Source organism: Dendrobates tinctorius, unplaced genomic scaffold (genome assembly GCF_039654945.1).
Source record: "Dendrobates tinctorius isolate UK_male_01 unplaced genomic scaffold, ASM3965494v1 ptg000089l, whole genome shotgun sequence".
Classification (NCBI taxonomy): domain Eukaryota; kingdom Metazoa; phylum Chordata; class Amphibia; order Anura; family Dendrobatidae; genus Dendrobates; species Dendrobates tinctorius.
In genome coordinates, this window is record NW_027361757.1 from 12,796,277 (window position 1) to 12,818,650 (window position 22,374).

General features: G+C 43.3%; 1 protein-coding gene across 1 annotated transcript in view; it reads right to left on the minus strand.

The window, feature by feature from the left end:
• The window catches only part of ECD (ecdysoneless cell cycle regulator), a 65,674-nt gene that overhangs the window by 24,860 nt on the left and 18,440 nt on the right, over positions 1-22,374 (minus strand). The window contains exons 6-11 of the mRNA XM_073585827.1: positions 21,145-21,337; positions 20,906-21,034; positions 13,368-13,493; positions 12,878-12,963; positions 12,217-12,323; positions 10,401-10,575 (exon numbers count right to left, since the gene is read on the minus strand). Coding sequence (XP_073441928.1) covers positions 10,401-10,575; positions 12,217-12,323; positions 12,878-12,963; positions 13,368-13,493; positions 20,906-21,034; positions 21,145-21,337 — 816 coding nt within the window. The remainder of the gene's footprint in view (positions 1-10,400; positions 10,576-12,216; positions 12,324-12,877; positions 12,964-13,367; positions 13,494-20,905; positions 21,035-21,144; positions 21,338-22,374) is intronic.

Here is a 22,374-nt window from a genome sequence, read left to right on the forward strand (position 1 = left end):
TACCCAACTCTTTGACAGATATGCACGAGTGTCGGTGCTCTGCAGAAGTTTCCTGCCTTGTCGCTCTGGTCACCCCACCGCCTCTTCCTATCCATTTCAGTGCTACCGATCCCTTACCGTCAGCGGTGCCGGCCTCATTCAGCATGCCAGCTTCTCAGGTTGGGTCGCTGACTTAGTCATTCACCACCTCATCTTCCACCAACACACCCTGGTCCTCTTGACTTTGTGACTTGACAACAACCAACAAGATTTAGTGGCAACTGTGTCGTCATCATCATTATCTTCTTTCTTAGCCAAAATTTGCCACTCCACTGTTCTGTTAGCCACTCTAAGATTTGTGCATCACTAAACAGCATGTCCTCCTGTCCCTCTTGGAGAATGCAGGTCGAGTCCACAATCAAGAAATTAAAGTTGCAAAGAGCTCCTTGGTGTCTCCTAGGGTGTGATCACTAATCTCCTGGGACACAACATGGTGGGAGGAAGGAAGATCAGGGTAAAGATTAAGTGATCCAGACTGTAGACTGGTGAGACTGGACTGTGTGGAAGACTGGGTGCTACCGCCAAGCCTGCTGGAAGCCTTATCTGCTATCCAACCGTCCACCTGTTCGTACTGTTCTGGCTTTAGAAGTGGTGTACAGTGCCTCCCTGAAAAGTGGGACAGGAACCCATGTGTTGTGGATAGACATTTCTTGTGCTCTAGCAACAGGTGTGGTCGCACCTGCCCCATGTCTTCGGCACCTTTGTGCACCATCAGAACTCCCACTTTCCTGTCCCTTAACGCACGCCTTACATTTTGCAATTGCTAGGTCTCTTGAAACAAAGTTTATTTTTAATAAAATAAAAAATTAGTTACCTGCAGCAGTTAACCCCTTCCTGACATCCGACGTACTATGCCGTCCACGGTACCCGGGCCCGTATGACCGTGGACGGGATAGTACGTCTACCGCGATCAGCGGCGCCCACGTGGTGAGCGCCGCTGATCGCGGCCGGGTGTCAGCTGATTATCACAGCTGACACCCGGCACAATGTGTCAGGGGCGGTCACGGACCGCCCCCGACACATTAACCCCTTGCACACCGCGATCAAACATGATCGCGGTGTACCGGGAGTTAAAGGGAAGCATCGGCAGGGAGGGGGCTCCCTCCGTAATTCCCTGAGCCCCCCACGGCAGCGCAATGTGCAGCGCTGCTGCTGGGGGCTCCTATCCTCCAGGCCCCCGAATCCAAGATGGCGACGGGGGCCTTCGGGGACCTGAGGAAGCTGGCTTCCTCAGTGCCTGCAAAGCGCAGGCAAGAGGAAGTCTAATTCAATGCCTGTGACAGATTGCTGATCTGTCACAGTGATCTGTGATGTGACAGATCAGCGATCTGTCACAGGACAGTGATGTCCCACCTGGGACTATGTAATAAAGTAAAAAAAAAATTTTTTTTAAAAAAATGTAAAAATAAATTAAAAAAAAAAAAAAAAAAAAAAAAAAAATATTCCCTCAATAAATCCATTTTTTGGAAATAATAAAAAAAAAACCAAACAATAAAAGTACACATATTAGGTATCGCCGCGTCCGTAATGACCCACCCTATAAAACTGCCACATTAGTTAACCCTTTTAGCGAACCCCTTAAAAAATAAAAAACGAAGCAAAAAATAATGATTTATTATCATACCGCCAAACAAAAAGTGTAAACGCGTGATCAAAAAGACGCATATAAATATCCATGGTACTGCTGAAAACGTCATCTTGTCCCGCAAAAAACGAGCTGCCACACAGCATCATCAGCGAAAAAATAAAAAAGTTATAGCTCACAGAATAAAGCGATGCAAAAATAATTATTTTTTATATAAAATAGTTTTCATTGCATAAAACCGACAAAAACATAAAAAAAGACCTAAATGAGGTATCGCTGTAACCGTACTGACCCGAAGAATAAAACCGCTTTATCAATTTTACCTCACGCGGAACGGTGTAAACGCACCCCCCCAAAAGAAATTCTTGAAACGCTGGTTTTTGTTCATTCTGCGTCCCAAAAATTGGAATAAAAAGCGATCAAAAAATGTCACGTGCCCAAAAATGGTACCAATAAAAACGTCAACTCGTCCCGCAAAAAATAAGACCTCACATGACTCAGTGGGTCAAAATACGGAAAAATTATAGCTCTCAAAATGTGGTGATGCAAAAACTATTTTACAATAAAAAGCGTCTTTTAGCGTGTGACAGCCGCCAAATATAAAAACCGCCATAAATAGTAAACCAAACCCCCCGATATCACCCCCTTAGTTAGGGAAAAAGAACAAAACTAAAAAAAAAAAAAAAAAGTATTTATCTCCATTTTCCCGTTAGGGTAAGGCTGTGTGCACACGCTGCGGATTAGGTGCGGATTCATCCCCGCGGATTTTGTAAAATCCGCAGGTGAAACCGCAGGTCAAAAGACCTGCGGTTTTACCTGCGGATTGCTCTGCGGTTTTGTCCTGCGGTTTTTCATCTCCTCAATAGAGGAGATGGCAAACCGCAGGAGAATCCGCAGAAAGAATTGACATGTCAATTCTTTCTGCGGATTGAAAACCGCAGATAATCCGCGCGGAAAATTCCGCACCGTCTGCACTGCGGTTTTTGATTCCCATAGGGAATCATGGTACTGTACACCGCAGCAGAAACTGCTACGGGTCCGCAGCAGCCAAAACCGCTGCGGAACCACAGCAAAATCCACAGCGTGTGCACACAGCCCTAGGGTTAGGGCTAGGGGTGTGTTGGGGTTATAATTGGGGGTTTCCACTGTTTGGGCACATCAGGGGCTCTCCAAATGCAACATGGCGTCTGATCTCAATTCCAGCCAATTCTGAGTTGAAAAAGTCAAATGGTGCTCCTTCCCTTCCAAGCTCTGCCATGCGCCCAAACAGTGTTTTACCCCCACATGTAGGGTATCAGCCTACCCAGGACAAATTGCAAAACAATTTTTGGGGTCCAATTTCTCCTGTTACCCTTAGGAAAATAAAAAATTGGGGGCAAAAATATCATTTTTGTGGAAAAAAAATGATTTTTTTATTTTCACGTCCGAGTGTTATAAACTTCTGTGAAACACTTGGGGGTTCAAAGTGCTCACCACACATCTAGATAAGTTCCGTGGGGGGTCTAGTGTCCAAAATGGGGTCACTTGTGGGGAGTTTCAATAGTTTAGGTACATCAGGGGCTCTCCAAACGCACATGACACCCGCAGACCATTCCATCAAAGTCTGCATTCCAAAACGTCACTGCTTCCCTTCCGAGCCCTGACGTGTGTCCATACAGTAGTTTTCTCCCACATATGGGGTGTCAGCGTACTCAGGCCAAATTGGACAACAACTTTTGGGGGTCCAATTTCTCCTGTTACCCTTGGGAAAATGAAAAAATTGGGGACTAAAAGATCATGTTTGTGGAAAAAAAGCCGGATTACTTACCGGTAATGCTCTTTTAATGAGTCCACGACAGCACCCACTGGAGGTATCGGATCCGCCCATTTGGAACAGGAAACCCTACAGGAAAGATAAAAGGGGCGGTCCGCCTTTCCTCCTCAGTTTTACGTTTCAGAGTACCAGAAGGACCGCCAAGGATTAGGCAATGTTCTCTTATTTTAACATCTTTCTTATCCATTATTTGGTTAATATACTTTAACTATTGATATCTTTAGGGGGGGAAGTGAGCGGGTGCTGTCGTGGACTCATTAAAAGAGCATTACCGGTAAGTAATCCGGCTTTTTACTCTTCGCCACGACAGCACCCACTGGAGAGATTCCAGAGACCATCACCTGGGTGGGACCACCGTGTCAAGGATAGTCCTGCCAAAGCTTAAGTCAGAGGTGGATGAAAGATCAAGTCTGTAGTGCTTATAGAAGGTAGAAGGGGATGACCAAACTGCCGCCTTACATATAGTTTCAATCGGAACATCTCCCTTTTCCGCCCAAGAGGTTGCCATTGCCCTGGTGGAATGCGCCCTGATGTTCCCTGGAGGATCTTCGTTTTTTGCGGAGTAGGCTAAACGAATGGCCTCCCTGATCCACCGGGAAATGGTGCTCTTCGTGACTCCATACCCCTTCTTACAGCCCTGAAATGAAACAAATAGGGCCCTGCTCTGCCTCCAACTGTTGGACCTCTCAATACATTTTAGGACAGTTCTTTTGACGTCCAGAGTATGGAACTTCTGCTCTTCCGGAGTAGAGGGATTTTTATAGAAGGTTGGGAGGAGTATCTCCTGAGATCTATGGTATTTTGTTGCCACTTTTGGCAGGTAGGCAGGGTCTGGTTTTAATACTAATCTGTCTTGGTATTCTTGGAAAAAAGGTGGATCTATTGACAAGGCATGAATATCACCCACTCTTCTAGCTGAGGTCAGTGATACTAAGAGGGCCATTTTAAGTGCTAAGTATTTGAAGGGTATTGTGTCGATCGGCTCAAAGGGGTCTACCGTTAGGGCGTCTAAGACCAGATTTAGATCCCATGTAGGGACGGAGGGTATGTGGATTGGAGCTATTCGTTCACATGCTGTAATAAAACGAGTTATCCACTTGTTGCCTGCTATATTATGGCCATATAGTGCTCCTAATGCCGATATTTGTACTCTCAGTGTATTTACTGCTAAGCCTAAGTCTTTCCCCTTCTGCAGAAATTCCAAGATTGGGATTATCGGAACTTCTGTTGTATGAGGTACTGTATGGAATTGAAGAAATTTTTTCCATGTTCTAGTGTAAATTTGGGTTGTGGACTGTTTTCTACTTTGTAGTAGTGTAGTAATTAAGGACTCCGAGAATCCTCTTGTCCTCAATAACTGCCTCTCAAATTCCACGCCGTCAAGTGCAAGCTGAGCACTTGAGGGTGGAAAAAGGGGCCTTGGGAGAGTAGATTGGCAGTCGGAAGGACCCAAGGATCTGTTATCGACATAATCTGCAGCCACGAAAACCACGGTCTTTTTGGCCAGAAAGGTGCTATTAAGATTATTCTCGCTTTGTTGTCTCTGATCTTCCGAATTACTTGAGGTAGGAGGATCAATGGAGGGAACGCATACGCTAGGTTGAAATTCCATGGAACTAGAAAGGCGTCCAGTATGTTTGGGTGATCTGACGGAGATAGGGAGGCAAAAGTTTTTATCTGCCTGTTCTCTCTTGTGGCGAAAAGATCCACCTCGGGTTGTCCCCATGCGGCTACTATGTCCCTGAAGACCTTCCGATTGAGGCACCACTCTCCTTGTCGTAGAGTGTGACGGCTTAGGAAGTCTGCCTTTTGATTGCTCTCGCCTCTTATATGAAGGGCCGAGAGGGACAAAAAATAGTTTTCTGCTAAGTTTAAAATTCTTGCCGCTGAAGACATCAGTCTCTGATCGAGTTCCTCCTTGTCTGTTTATATAGGCCACTGTGGTGGTGTTGTCCGATAGGATCCTGACATGCTTCTGTTGGAGCTGCGAAAGGAAGTTGTATAGAGCATAGAACACTGCAGTCAGTTCTTTTAAATTAGATGAGTAATCACATTCCTCTTTACTCCACCTTCCCTGATAAAACCCATTCTCCATGTGGGCTCCCCAGCCCTGGGGACTGGCATCGGTGGTTACGATACAGGATGGAACTATAACCCATGGAACTCCTGAACATAAATGGTCATCGTCTAACCACCACTCTAGGGAAGTCAAGACTTCTTGTGACAGGGTTATTTTGCTCTGTAAATGACCACTATGTCGCTTATCCTCCTGGAGGATCTGGTGTTGTAGCGTACGGACATGGTACTGGGCCCACCGGACTGCCGGGGTGCAAGAATTTAGTGATCCTAATAGTGACATTGCTCCTCTTAAGGATACACGTGGTTTATCTATAGCTGCTTGTATTTTTTGTTTTGTGAGGATGATTTTTACCTGGGGTAGTAGACATCTCTGGGTCAAGGAATCTAGTTGAAATCCTAGAAATGTCTGGAGAGATTGCGGATCGAGTCTGGACTTTTGGATATTGATGATCCAGCCAAGGCTCTGAAAAGAGGAGATTGCGTCAGTCACGCGTTCAGTACATTGTTTGACTGAATTCCCAATTACTAGGAAGTCGTCTAGATATGGCACAATTAGTGTGTCCTTTTGGCGAAGGTAGGCCATCACTTCTGCCATCACCTTGGTAAATATTCTTGGTGCCGTGGAAAGCCCGAAGGGCATTGCCGCGTTTTGGAAATGATGAATCCTTCCCTCGACTTCCACTGCGACTCTTAGGTATTTCTGGAATCTGTTGTGTATAGGGAGATAATAAGCATCTTTTAAATCAATCCCTGCCATTACGCAATTTGGGAAAAGCAGCTTTATAGTGGATCTAATTGATTCCATTTTGAACTTATAATTTTTTATAAATGAATTTAGCTTCATTAAATTAATAATGGTTCTAAATGTACCGTCTGGTTTAGACACCAAAAACAGGGGAGAGTAAAAGCCTCTACCCTGTTGTTCCTCAGGGACATCAACTAAAACTTTTTTAGCTAGCAGGACTCGAATCTCGTCTTCGAGAGCCTTTTGCTGAAGTGAGGAATTAAGGCGAGTTATAACAAAGAACTCATAGGGGATCCGAAGGAATTCAATCTTTATTCCTTCCTTGATTATATTCAAAATCCATGGGTTTAACGTAATCTGTTCCCACTTGGTAAAAAAAATTTTTAATCTACCCCCAACTGGTGGGTCTAAACTTTTAATTTTTTTCTCTCCTATATGTTGGCCCTCTGAAGATGGTACCCTTCTGCTTTTCGTCTTTCGTGGCCCATCTCGTTCTGTCCGATTGCCTTCTTCTCCCGAATGGCCGTCTTTTAAAGGTTTTCCTATAAAACGGAATGGGAGAATCACTGAAGGCCTTTTTCCTTTCTTTTGCCTTGGCGAGAATTTCTTCTAAGGCTTTTCCGAAGAGGAACTCACCCTCGCATGGGGTTGCACTAATTTTGGATTTTGACTGTGCATCCCCTTTCCAGCTCTTTATCCACAGCGCGCGTCTGGCGTTATTCACCAGGGCTGCCGACCTTGCTGCCAGTCTTAGGGTGTCTGCTGAAGCGTCTGCCATAAAGGCAGCTGCCCCTCTTATCAACGGGATGGCTGCACGCAGTTTCTCCCTTGACACTCTTTGCTCAATCTGCTGGTCTAATTGATCTAGCCATACCAGCATTGACCTAGCAGTACATGTGCTGGCTATTGCGGGTTTGAATACCCCGGTGGTGGACTCCCAGGACCTTTTGAGCGAAGATTCAGCCTTTCGGTCCAATGGGTCTGCTAACAACCCTGCGTCCTCGACCGGGATCGAGGTTTGTTTGGAAGTGGAGGATACGACAGCGTCCACCTTTGGTATTTTAGTCCATTTTAATAGATCTTCATCAGTGAACGGATACTTCCGTTTTGAAGCGGATGGGAGAAAACCCCTCTGGTCGTGTTTTTCCCACTCTCTTTTGATGAGATCTTTAATTGCCGGTATCACTGGAAATGATCTCCTCTTTTTCTCTGCCAATCCTGCAAACATAATGTCCTGCGCGGTCTGGGCTCCCCTTTCCTCTTCACACCCCATAGTATTTCTAACCGCTTTTACCAGGTTATCTACGCTGTCCAGTGGAAAACATGCGCGTCCTTCCACCTCTGAGGATGATGATGAGGACGTGGATGCGGAGCCTGAGATTAACTCCTGTTCTTCCTCTGACTCTGAACTAACAATGACCTGTTTTCTATGACTGGACTCTGCGGGAGTGCTGGAGCGGTTGATGGCTTGTATTTCCTCCCTAATTATGGCTCGGATATCCTTAGAAGATATCGTCGACCCCTGCCTGGTCTCTTTAATGCATTGTTTGCAGAGTTTTTTGGGGTAGGAGTCAGGGAGAGGCTCTGAACATAATGCGCATTCTTTATGTTTTGTTTTTCCTTTTTTCTTTGACTGAAGTGGGAGGTCAAAGGTAAAGAGAGGGGGGAGGGGGGGGGGGGAGGAGAGGAGGTTAGCTTAATAGGTAGAGCATCTGCTTTGCACACTCACCCAGTGAAGCTTAATACCGGTTCGGATGGCTGAGACGGTTTGGATCGGGTTTCTGCTGCCTCGCTCCTGCGGGCAGTCTCTGTCCTGGCGCTGCGGTCCCTGGTGGAGTTGCCCCCAGCTGAATCCCCTGCTGGGGTCTGCGACTCTGCGGGGGACGACATGTTCCAACGTTGCAGCGCTGTTTTATCTGTACACTTATCATACCCCCGGAAGTCGCCCTGTCACAGGGCGCATGCGCCGCGTCATCGCCATCTTACCCCGGAAGTTCAACCATTACTTCCGGGGTATAGGAGCGTTTGGCGCCGGCCTGCTCCCGCGCCACCGCTATTGACACGCGCGGCTCGCGCGCTCATGGCCCCACCAGGCGAGGGGGGAGCTGTCAAACGGAGTCTCCCCCGACGCTGCTTCCGGACCGCAGCCCCTGCCGTTCCCGAAGAGACCGCACAGGCGGATGCATGGCCCAGGTAAGATCCTGCAGGATCCTGCTCCATTTGGAACAGGAAACCAAAACTGAGGAGGAAAGGCGGACCGCCCCTTTTATCTTTCCTGTAGGGTTTCCTGTTCCAAATGGGCGGATCCGATACCTCCAGTGGGTGCTGTCGTGGCGAAGAGTAAAATACGAATTTTTTATTTTCACGCCCGGGCGTTATAAACTTCTGTGAAGCACTGGGGGGTTCAAAGTGCTCACCACACATCTAGATAAGTTCCTTGGGGGGTCTAGTTTACAAAATGGTGTCATTTGTGGGGGGTTTCCACTGTTTAGGTACATTAGGGGCTCTCCAAAGGCAACATGACACCCGCAGACCATTCCATCAAAGTCTGCATTCCAAAACGTCACTACTTCCCTTCCGAGCCCCGACGTGTGCCCATACAGTAGTTTTCTCCCACATATGGGGTATCAGCATACTCAGGACAAATTGGACAACAACTTTTGGGGTCCAATTTCTCCTGGTACCCTTGGGAAAATAAAAAAATGGTGACTAAAAGATCATGTTTGTGGAAAAAATACGAATTATTTTCACGCCCGGGCATTATAAACTTCTGTGAAGCACTGGGGGGGTCAAAGTGCTCACCAAAGTGCTCACCACACATCTAGATAAGTTCCTTAGGGGGTCTAGTTTCCAAAATGGTGTCATTTGTGGGGGGTTTCCACTGTTTAGGTACATCAGGGACTCTCCAAACGTGACATGGCGTCCAATCTGAATTCCAGCCAATTTTGCATTGAAAAAGTCAAACGGCGCTCCTTCCATTCTGAGCTCTGCCATGCGCCGAAACAGTCGTTCCCCCCCACAAATCAGGTATCAGCGTACTCAGGACAAATTGCACAATAACTTTTGCAGTACAATTTCTCCTGTTACCCTTGGTAAAATAAAAAAAATTGAACCTGAAGTATTTTTTGGTGAAAAAAAGTTAGATGTTCATTTCTTTTTAAATATTCAAAAAAATTCCTGTGACGCACCTAATGGGTTAATAAACTTCTTGAATGTGGTTTTGAGCACCTTAAGGGGTTCAGTTTTTAGAATGGTGTCAGTTTTGGGTATTTTCTATCATATAGACCCCTCAAAGTGGCTTCAAATGTGATGTGGTCCTAAAAATAAAATGGTGTTGTAAAAATGAGAAATCGCTGGTCAACTTTTAACCCTTATAACTTCCTAAAAAAAAAAAATTTTGGTTCCAAAATTGTGCTGATGTAAAGTAAACATGTGGGAAATGTTAGTTATCAAGTTTTTTGTGTGCCGTATCTCTGTGATTTAAGGGCATAAAAATTCAAAGTTGGAAAATTGCAAAATTTTCAAAATTTTTGCCAAATTTCCATTTTTTTCACAAATAAACGCAAGTTATTTGAATGAAATTTTACCACTAACATGAAGTACAATATGTCACGAGAAAACAATGTCAGAATCACCGGGATCAATGGAAGCGTTCCAGAGTTATGACCTCATAAAGGTACAGTGGTCAGAATTGTAAAAATTGGCCCGGTCATGAACGTGCAAACCACCCTTGGGGGTGAAGGGGTTAAAGTAGTTTTTGGGAGTTTACTTCACCATAATGTAACAGAAAGTATGCATAAGTGTTTGGAAGACAAATTAAATCCAGAAAAATATGTTTCAATGCTTTGGGTTTTTTCAGTTTTATAGATGACAGAAATGTACCCAGACCACGTAATACTGTATGGCTGAGAAATGGAATCCTGCAAAAAAATTTTTAAAAACCTTTTCTCAGCTTTACACACATCACAGAAATATACTCCACACTACGAAATAGTGTATGGCTGAGACAGGTGTCAGTTATAGTCAATGGCATGTCAACAATATGGAGAGTACTGGAGAGTATAGAAGGTTCAGCATTTTGAGCAATATATGAAAAAAAACAATATACTATAGAATTTTATTGAATATATGATACATACCAGGGCACCTCCGCTCCTTCATGTGAAGACACATTTGTGATAAAAGCCTTCATGCTCTCAGTCACTTCTGACATGTTGTATTTCTCCTCATTCTCAGTGGCAACGTCCTTTGAGCCTGCAGCATACTGTAATATTTGCTCCAACTTCTCGGGTGTCAAGTCCAACCAGCTGTCATCTTCAAACAGATAAGCATGTTACAAGAATAGAAGGTAGATGATCTTCGTGCAAGTCCCACTGATAATAACCATCAATAATCAGAAGATGTGCATGAGTGTAAGGGTCTGTGGCAGTCTTTCAAGAAGTCAATTGGATAACAGTCAACTACATCAGCAGACTGCCATTTATCATAGCTTTACCTCGTTTAGAAGTAGCGTAGACAGGTGGGAGATCTAATATATGTATATTACAAATCTGATTGTAAAGGTAAATGCCTAACAAATAGGCAATCCCTGCATGTGTTTGGGCTGTCGAGAAGCGGTGAGACATGCAACCGCGGCGACTTGAACATAGCATTCGATCACGCCGAAGATACTGCTAGCAGCCAAGCATGCTCGGATAACATCTTAAGACTAATAAATGCATAAATAAGCTAGTACTCGCGCTATGAGACAAACACCAAAACCATTATTGATTAATTATGGTAAATACCTGCAATAATACAGAAGGAACCTGGTATAATCTGAACGAGATGAGGCAAATGTCTCCCAGAAGATCAGTATGAGAAAGTAAAGGATAAAAGGTACATTTTCTGCTGGGCACCACGTGACTCTGCTAGTCACGTGACCCGAATTATGTCACACAGGTCCTGTGCTACCGTAGGCTTTGACAAGCCCAGACAGTGTTCCAGGCAGCTGCCCGCGCTCTAAACACAGCACAACCAGGGAGCTAGTCACCGGCCAGGACAACGCTCCAGAGCTCACCGCTACCTTGGAGGGTCTCCACATCGAGACACAAGCTAAGTACAACTCAATTCATTGGTGGATTCTTTCAATTCCGCAAAGCGCAGGTACCGGACATTTTCCTGGACACCCCCAGCACTTGTCTCTTGGGCCACTATTATTGTTATTATTTATGAACAGCATAACATCAGCAGTTTCTCATTTGCTCTGAGAACCCATAGCACTTATCGTGGACAAGGTTTATTGCGTCCAACGGCACAGTCTCAGAATATTTCTGATATCACTGAACACCTTATTTTCTGACGCTATTGTTAGTAATAATAATACGCCTTCTGTGCTGCAGGTCCTGTCTCTGCATTTTAATGTTTTTTATTGAAAATGTGCTTATTTGCACAACCCATAGGGTATTAGTACTGTAAACCTTTTGCTTATTTGCACAAAAAACAAAAGGTCACTGATTTGCTGCCATTTTTATATACGGATCTGGCAGAATTTATACCTTTTATCCTTTAGTTTCTCATACTGATCTTCTGGAAGACATTTGCCTCATCTCATTCAGATTATACCAGGTTCCTTCGGAATTATTGCAGGTATGTACCATAATTAATCAGTAATGGTTTTGGTGTTTGTCTCATAGCGCGAGTACTATCTTATTTATGCATTTACCAAACAATAACTCCATTGTGGTAGGGGTTTTTTGGTACTTGCAGCTGACTCATTACCTATATACAAGCGCAGCTAATATCATTGCATTTTGGTATTCCCTTATTTTAAGACTAGACCAGTAATCCACTAAATTGGACAGGTGCACAATACTGGCCAATTGTGTGCTCAGTCACGAAAGATCAGAAGACAAGTTGCTGGCCCACTCATCACCAACGGCAAAGTGAGTGGAGAAGAATACCACTAAGATTTACCATCATCTGGAGGAAGTTGAGCTTCTGCTTTCTTCAGCTCCTCCATGTTAACAGTCAGGGTGCCCAGTAACCTTAGGACTTCATCACCAGGGCTCAAGCTTTTGGACCTAGGTTGGGGAAAAAAGAAAACAAAACAAAAAAAAAAACAAACAAAACAACAAGGCAGGGTCAAATCACCATTACATTAAGTGTTACACAACTCTCACATTTATGTCCAAGTTTGAAAAAAGGAAAAGCTTTAGAATCTTTTTTTACCTCTAGTGGGAACAACCCTTAGAGTCTAATCACAAGAGTGTTTTGCTGCAGAAACCCACAGCAATCAGCCGTCTGTGGGAAACCTGGCAGTATAGGAGCAATGCAGCATTGCACAAGTTTTGTTGAAATCTGTGGGCTGTCCTTGTAACATATAGAAGGACCACGTCTCCCAGAGAGTAGTACAGCATCATACCACACATTCATAGGTTTCACAGTGATCCCTTACTGGTCCCAAGGATTGGAGGGAACTCCACAGAGCAGAGGTGATGACACTGATGGTGTGGGCACAGAGATTGCTATGGGTGCCAGGTACTCCCCTCCCCATGAACATCAGCAGTTGTCACAAGTCATTGGGGGAAGGTTAGGCTATTCTCGGTGTCAGTTCTCGTTTTGATAACGATCTTACCCATCTGGTTGGAATACTGATTGCTGGAAATAAATCTCTGCTCTCCTCATAAGTTGACAATACTTTGCCGATCCTTCCATTTCACCCTAAAAGTGAAGCAGTCTTTCTGAGAATTCACAAAAACACAATCTTCCTTTACACCATTACGTAAACTCTGACTATTGAACAGTGGCCATTCCTTGTATTTTCCTTTCCCATTTTAGCGCATACAGGGTAGGTTATTGAAAAGCATTGCCAGTCATAGAGGGGGCTATTGCCCTTCACTGAGAATTTCACTTATGCCAAATTATTTAGGGCATGGTCATTTTTACACTCAAGTATAAAATAATGTAACTGTAAACTTTACATACCATTATGAGCAGAATCCACCAGAACATATTAAAGAAACTATGCCATATTTTACTACATTATTACGCGCTCATTTTATTGCACTGGGTGTTCAAGATGATCCTTGGCAAATGCAGCATAATGTGAATGACGCTAGCCCTACCTTAAAGAAATCGTTTTTCTTCAAGTTATTTAAAAATCCAGTCCAGAGCGGGCTCTGTGAAGGAAGTGCGGTGGCCGATCCGTCAGACCCAGCACATTTGGAACACAAGATCTCAAAACCATGTGCCTAATGAATAAACAGATAAACGAAGCTGAGCAACATCCAAAGACACCAAATTCATAAACAAAAAACCCCCACACATTTCATGAGCCTTTAGAAGGTTTGCATTCCTGCTGTACATTTGGCATAACCACGTCAATAAATCTGGTGCATTTTAAGACTGACTAATTTAAAGGTTGTGCGGTCTAAAAATCAGGTGGCAGTGTTGATAAATGTTTCCCATTGTGAAAAAATTCTTCACCATGTGTATGAAAGGAGTAGGAAAAGGAGCCAAGATGTCACTTGCTTCTGTATTCATCACAATACTGTTCGGCTCTTTTCTAGTTTAAAAAACGCAACCAGCAGTTGCACAAAACGTTTTTGGTGATGCCTAGTTGGAGAAAGGTCTGGGCAACCTTGGCCCAACAAATTTACAACATAATGGGTCTAAAATACACAGTGGCACGTAAAAGTTTGGACATCCCTGGTCAAAATTACTGTTATTGTGAACAGTGGAGCAAGCTGAAGATAACACTTGTATTTTAGGCAAAAAAAAAAAAAAAAAATATGACATTTTAAAAAAAAAATTCCAAAAAGAAAAAAACCAAACGGGCAGATGCAAAAGTTTGTGCACCCTCAATGGTTAGTACTTAGTAGCACCCCTTTTTAAACTCATGACCGCCAATACGTCTTTTAACTGACGAGAGATACAAGAGAATAGCATCCCCATACAGGTGACAACTTGCTGCATCAGCCACGATCAGTGTTTGCACCGTCCAAATCTTTTTAACCCCTTAGATGCTGCCGTCAATAGTGACATCATATAAATGGTTAACAGAGTGTGGGGGCTTCCTCTTTATTCTCATTGGCACCCTGAGATCTTGATTGTGTGGTCCTGATGTTTGCCATGGCAATTCACGCCCAAATAGCGGCCTTAGAGTCTGACGGCTGTTGTAACCTGTTCAGAAGTTAGTGGCATTTAGGTGGTAAAAATACACATTTTCATTTCTGTCATGCCACTTTGCATCAATTCCTGAAAGTCACCTGAAGGGTTAATACCATGCACTGTCCTCCCTCCCCCACTGCATCTAACTCACTCTCTGATTTTGAACCAGTCACAGAAGAAGAAGTAAGCAGGCTCCTTGCATCTTCTCGCCCAACTACTTGCACCAGTGACCCATTTCCGTCACATCTCCTCCAGTCCCTTTCCCCTGCTGTCACCCCTCACCTAACTAAAATATTTAACCTCTCTCTCTCTTCTGGTATTTTTCACTCCTCATTTAAGCATGCCATCATACATCCACTACTTAAAAAACCATCCCTCGACCAAAACTGTGCCGCTAACTATAGACCTGTCTCTAATCTTCCCTTCATCTCTAAACTCCTGGAACGCCTGGTCCACTCCAGTCTTATCCGCTATCTCTCAGAAAACTCTGTTCTCGACCCTCTCCAATCCGGTTTCCGCTCTTTACACTCCACCGAAACTGCCCTCACTAAAGTCTCTAATGATCTGCTAACAGCTAAATCAAATGGTCATTACTCCATGCTAATTCTCTTGGATCTCTCTGCAGCATTCGACACTGTGGATCATCAGCTCCTCCTCACTATGCTCCATTACATTAGCCTCAAGGACACCGTTCTCTCCTGGTTCTCCTCCTATCTCTCCTACCGCTCCTTTACTGTTTCTTTTGCCGGTTCCTCCTCCTCTCACCTTCCCCTTACTGTTGGGGTTCCTCAAGGATCGGTTCTAGGCCCCCTCCTCTTCTCCTTGTACACTGCCCCTATTGGTCAAACAATCAGTAGATTTGGTTTCCAGTACCATCTCTATGCTGATGACACCCAATTATACGCTTCTTCTCCTGACATCACGCCAGCCTTTCTAGAAAACACTGGCGATTGTCTAAGCGCTGTGTCTAATATCATGTCCTCACTATATCTGAAACTGAACCTGTCAAAGACTGAACTCCTTGTGTTTCCTCCCGCTACTAATGTACCTATACCCGACATTGCTATTTTTGTGTGTGGTTCCACTATTACTCCCCAGCAACATGCCCGCTGTCTTGGGGTCATACTTGATTCCGAGCTTTCCTTTGCCCCCCACATTCGATCACTGGCTCGCTCTTGTCATCTGCACCTCAAAAACATTTCTAGAATTCGACCTTTTCTTACTTTTGACTCTGCAAAAACTCTTACTGTTTCTCTTATTCATTCTCGTCTCGACTATTGTAACTCCCACTTACCAAACTCTCCCCTCTCCAATCTGTCTTGAATGCTGCAGCCAGGATCATATTCCTCACCAATCGTTACACCGATGCCTCTACCTTGTGCCAGTCATTACACTGGCTACCCATCCACTCCAGAATTCAGTATAAACTTATTACCCTCACCCACAAAGCCCTCCATGGCTCAGCACCACCCTACATCTCCTCCCTTGTTTCAGTATACCACCCTACCCGCGCCCTCCGTTCTGCTGATGACCTGAGGTTAGTATCCTCAATAGTCAGAACCTCCCACTCCCGTCTCAAAGACTTTACACGTGCCGCGCCAATTCTTTGGAATGCACTTCCCAGGTCAATACGATTAATCCCCAATCCCCACAATTTTAAGCGTGTCCTGAAAACGCATTTATTCAGACTGGCCTATCGCCTCAACACATTAACCTAACCTATCCCTGTGTGGCAGAGCCAAAAGTTTTACCATAACCAGGTTCCCAGCATCATGTTCCCACATGCTTTATGCATCCATTAGCCCTCTGTGTCTGTACTGTTACACACTTAACATTATGGCTGGTCCATACAATCAGAGCAACTGTTACCACCCACCTTTCGTGTCTCCCTCTTTCCTCATAGACTGTAAGCTTGCGAGCAGGGCCCTCACTCCTCTTGTTATTTGTTATAATCTACTGTATGTGATTATTGTTATGCTGTAATGTCTATTGTCTGTACAAATCCCCTCTGAAATGTAAAGTGCTGCGGAATAGGACGGCGCTATAAAAATAAAATTTATTATTATTATTATTATTAATAAACTACCTGACTGCAGTTTTCAATGTGTCAGGGGGTGCTGTTTTTTTTAAAATGGTGTCACTTTTGGGTGGTTTCCAATATAGGACCCCCAAAGTCACTTGAAACCTGGATATGTCACAAAAAAAAAAAAAAAAAAAAAAAAAAAAAAAAAAAAATAATAGAAGAACATTTTACAGATGATGCTGATGTAAAGCCGACATGTGGGAAATGTTCTTTATGAATGTTTTTGTGTGGTGTGACAATCTGGATTAAAGGGATAATCAAAGATTGAAAATTGCTAATTTTTTAACATTTTTCTCAAATTTCTGATATTTTTTTATAAATAAAAACAAAACATATTGACCTAAATTTACCATTATCATAAAGTACAATGTGTCAGGAAAAAAAACAATCTCAAAATCACTGGGATTTGTTGAAGCGTTGCAGAGTTATTACCTCAAAGTGACACTGGTCAGATTTAAAAAATTTGGCTCTGTCACTAAGGTGTTAAAAGTATCACAGCTTGTAAATGTTTTTTGTAGCCAGCCAAGATCCTTTCAATTCAATTCTTGTTTGAGGGATTTTCATCCATTCTTCCAGTCCCGTGAGATTCTAGGGTTTTCTTGCATGCATTGCTATTTTGAGGTCTAGCCACGATTTTCAATGATGTTCCGATCAGAGGACTTTGAGGGCCATTGTAAAATCTTCAGCTTGCGCCTTTTGGGGTAGTATATTGTGGATTTTGAAGTGTGTTTTGGATCATTATTAGTGATGAGCGCGTATACTTGTTGCTCAGGTTTTCTAGAGCATGCTCAGGTGATCTCCGAGTATTTTGGGGTGCTCGGAGATTTAGTGTTTTCCGACGCAGCTGCATGATTTGCGGCTGCTAGACAGCCTGAATACATGTGTGGAATTCATAACAAACAGGCAATCCCCACAAGTATTCAGTATGTCTAGGAGCCGCAGATCATGCAGCTACGTCGACAAATGCTAAATCTCTGAGCACGCCAAAATACTCGGAGATCACCGGAGCATGCTCGGGAAAACCCGAGCAACAAGTATACTCGCTCATCACTAAATCATTATCCATGTGTAGAAGCCATCCTCCTTTCAAATTCAGCTTTTTTACAAATGGTGTTATATTTGCATCAAGAATTTGTTAAAAATTTCATTGAATCGTTCCCACTACCCGTGAAATGTTCCCTGTGCAAATAGCTGCAACACAACCCTAAAACATGATTTATCCACTCCCCAGCTTAACAGTTCACGAAATGTTCTTTTCCTGGAACTCTGTTCTTTTTTTCTCCACTCAGATCTTTGATCATTGTGGTCAAAGAATTCTACTTTAACCTGATCGGTCCACAGGACTTGTTTCCAAAATGCATCAGGCTTGTTTAGATGTCCTTTTGCATATGTCTGACGCTGAATTTTATGGTGAAGATGCAGGAGAGGTTTTCTTCTGATGAATCTTCCATGAAGGCCATATTTGTGAAGTGTCTCTGAACAGTAGAACAATGTACCACGACTCCACAGACTGCTCAATTTTTCTGAAGGTCTTTTGCAGTCAAATGGAGGCTCAGGTTTGCCTCTAGTAATCCTACAAGCAGCTCTCACTGAAATTTTGCTTGGTTTTCCGGACCTCATGTTGACCTCCACTGTTCCTGTTAACTGCCATTTCTTTATTACATTTCTAACGGCGGAAAGGGCAACTTGAAAATTCTTTTGCCATTTTCTTATAGCCTTTTCCAGCTTTGTGGGCCTCCACCATTTTCAGACTGCTAGGCAGCTGCTTAGAAGAACCCATGGCTGCTGTTTTTTGGCAAAAGGTTAGAGGAGGCTGGGTTTTTACGAAGCTGGAAAATTTGCATTATCTGGCCTTACTCAACGACAAGCCATAACCCACACAGGCTAATTAAGGTCTGAAACCTTAGTCAACTTTATCTGAGTGCACACATCTCAAAGGGTGCCCAAACTTTTGCATTTACCCATTTTACTATTTATCATTTTTTAAAATGTTAAAAAATGTTAGATATTTTTTGCCTAAAATACAAAGGAAATGTGTCATGTTTAACGTTAGACCTTTCAGAGATTATTTAATTTTCAACTTGCTTAACTGTTCAAAATAACAGTAATTTTGATCAAGGGTGCGCGACAGACAGAGCGACAGACAGAGCGACAGACAGAGCGACAGACAGAGCGACAGACAGAGCGACAGACAGAGCGACAGACAGAGCGACAGACAGAGCTTCCAGAATGCCGTTTAGGGTTAAAATGCCTGAAAGGGAAAATCTTCTGGGCATGTGCAGTTTAAAATAGCTGTTCGCCGCTGGAAAAAAAAGTTACGTTGTCAGTCTACTCCAGCCGGCGGACGCTAAAATTCAAACGGATCCGTCAAAAACCGGATGCAACGGACGACCATCAGTCAAAATCCACCTCTAATGCAAGTCTATGGGGGAAAAGACGGATCCGCCAAAAAAATGGCGGATCAGTTTTTTTTTTTTTTTTTTTATAAACCAGCGTATTTTGACTGACGTAAAAAAACTGAAGTGTGAAACAGGCCTAAGCTGCCCAAAGAGGAGCCTCCAGAAAAGAAAAAAAAAAAAAAAAATTTGGGGGATGTCTTAATGCATTAGGTTTTGATCAAATGTATGAGACTGCAGTCTTGATTAATTCTGTTAAACAAGGGTCTAAGACAGGGGTGACAATTCATTTTCCCGACAGGCCACATGAAGGACTGTGACTGTTGTAGGGAGGGCCGAACGAATAGGCTGAAAATTCATTCTGCTCAATATTAACGTATTATTTTATATTGTATCACTTCATATTGAGCAGAATTAAGTATTACAGTCACCCATAAACGGCATGATCCTCGCATTGCCCCTATATACAGCTGGATTCCCCCCCCCAAATACAGTATAAGTCTCATAACTTCCCATGTCCACACATACACTCCTCGCTCCAGTTCTCCTGGTGCGCTGCCTCTGCAGTGAACAGCCGATGTGATGAAATGACGTTACTGCGACTGCTGGCTCACATGCTGGTTGGTGGAGGAAGGGGCTGGTGGTCCCTCCTCTACCAATGTATTCACCGCTGTATGCATCGGATACAGATAGTGATGACAGCGGGCAGAAGACGGCGCGACACACCGTCCTGAGCCCCTCAGCTGTCTGTCGGGGGGCCGGACTTGAACAGCCAGAGGGCCAAATGTGGCCTGCACTTTGCCCAGGTCTCATCTAAAGGGTAATGTCTCTTTATTAATAGTGACATGCCAGAATAAGACTTATAGGCCATGTAATGCTCCTTTGGGAAATTAAATATGCATGCTGCCTCTTCAGAGAGGAACAGGACTTCAGCCATCTATTGGAAGTAGCAATCCTAAAATTCAATACTGACCCTTTAACAGATAGCATTCGTATATGTGATTGTCCACGAGGCCACTCACGTGTCGGTGATTTTTCATGGACAGAGTAGTCAGTGGAAAGTCACAGATGTCCAATTTCGGATAAAAAAAAAAAAAGACAATGCAAGTCTATGGTTCCGTGGGGAAGGAGGTGGTGGAAGAAATCAGACGGCACTCTGATACCAATTTTCATAGACTGCTAGAAAAGCTTATGATGCTCGGGCCACACTCTTAGTACGCGAGTCTGAATCAGGCCTCAGTCTTATGGCAAGGCTCAATATTGACTTTTAGGATTGCTACTCTTCACCCTAGAGTCTGAAGAGGAAATCTGCATTCTTAAACTATGCACATGGAAGACAGACATTGTCAATTTTCAGCCTGTGGACATGAACCACTAAAAGGGTAAACTACCAATTGATTCATGTTGCCCAAACCAAGTTGTTTGAGCAGCGTAACTAGTGACAGGTTATCTTTAGTGATGAGTGAGTATACTCGCTGCTCAGGTGTCCTCAGTTTTTTGGCGTGCTCGGAGATTTAGTTTTCGTCGTCTCAGCTGCATGACTTGCGGCTGCTAGACAGCCTGAATATGTGTGTGGAATGCCTGTTTGTTAGAGAATCCCCAAATGTATTCAGCCTGTCTGCAAGTCGCAAATCATGCAGATGAGACGACGAAAACTAAATCTCCGAGCACACCAAAATACTCATAGGACACCCGAGCAACGAGTATATTCGCTCATCACTAGTCATCTTTAATATTTCCATTCACTGTCTGCAAACAAAGATCCTGAAGAGAGGGAGGATTTGAAGCACAGATTGTCAAACTCAGAATTTTTCATTTTCTAATGGAAAAAAACTTTACTCACATGCAGCCAGATACCTAAAATGACTTATGAATGCTAGAGTGGGGAAACCTGCCCCTCTCGACCAGGATGGCCGCAGTACGGGGGAGATATATAGTGTAATAGCTGATATAAATTAAATTGAAGTACTTTCATGTGCCTGATAGGTATTACAACCAAGTAAGCAGCGTTTACCAGCTTCATTCCCAGATCATGTGCCTTGTACTTGGGATGCGAGACAGCAGGAAGGGCGAAGCCGCTGCGTTTGTCGGGATGGAACCTCTGTTGGTGGAGCTGAGCATATAAACACTTTGTAAAGGTAACCTGGAAATAACAGATCATAATTAATAATTATCCATACAAGCATGTCTAAGGCATGATGGTCATCAGGTGGATGAATGGGGCAGAGTACAGACTACATGGCGTGTGCTTACCGATGTGTATATGCACCTTTCCGGTTTGAAATGACGAAATGTGCGGCAGGTTTTTAGGTCAATAGAGTCTCGGAGGTAAAATGCTTGGACGGCTGCTGATACCAACTGCGGACGCTCCTTTAATATAGCTGCTATCTCAGCAGGAACCAGACAATGAGCTCGATGGAAGGAATCCTTAATTTTTTCAGGATACCTGAATATTATAAAATTAAGTCAATTGTTAAAAAACAATTAACACGTCATTAAAAGTTTGTCACATTTTGTGAATCACATGGGGTGCCCCAAAGTGCACTGTAATAGAGGACAGACCAGGATCCCCTCATCATGACACCCATTTGGTGTAATAATTCCAAGTTTACAGCAGCAGAAGCATTTAACCCCTTAGTGACAGCCAATTTGCAGCTTAATGAGCAGGCCAATTTTTACAATTCTGACCACTGTAACTTTATGAGGTTATAACTCTGGAACGCTTTAACGGATCCCGCTGATTTTGATAATGTTTTTTCGCGACATATTGTACTTCATGTTAGTGGTAAAATTTATTTAATATGACTTGAGTTTATGAAAACATAGAAATATGGCTAAAATTCTTAAAATTTCACAATTTTCAAACTTAATTTTTATGCTCTTAAATCAGAGAGATGTGTCATACAAAATAGTTAATAAACAACATTTCCCATATATCTACTTTACAGCAGCAAAATTTTGTAAACAAAATTTTTTTGTTAGGAAGTTATAAGGGTTAAAGTTGACCAGCGATCTCTTTTTACAACAAAATTTACAAAACTTTTTTTTTTTTTTTTTTTTTTTTAGGGACCACCTCACATTTGAACTCACTTTGAGGGGTCAATATGACAGAAAATACCCAAAAATGACACCATTCTAAAAACTGCACCCCTCAAGGTGCTCAAAACCACATTCAGGAAGTCTATTAACCCTTTACGTGCTTCACAGTAACTGAAGCAATGTGGAAGGAAAAAAATTAACATTTAACTTTTTTTCACAAACTTTACTTCTGAACCAGTTTTTTTTTAATTTCACAAGTGTAAAAAGAGAAAATGAACCACAAAATTTGTTGCGCAAATTCTCCTGAATACGCAGATACCCCATATGTGGGGGAAACCACTGTTTCGGCGCACTACAGAGCTCAGAAGGGAGGGAGCGCCGTTTGACTTTTTCAATGCAGAATTGGCTGAAAATGAGATCGGACACCATGTTGCCATGCCCCTG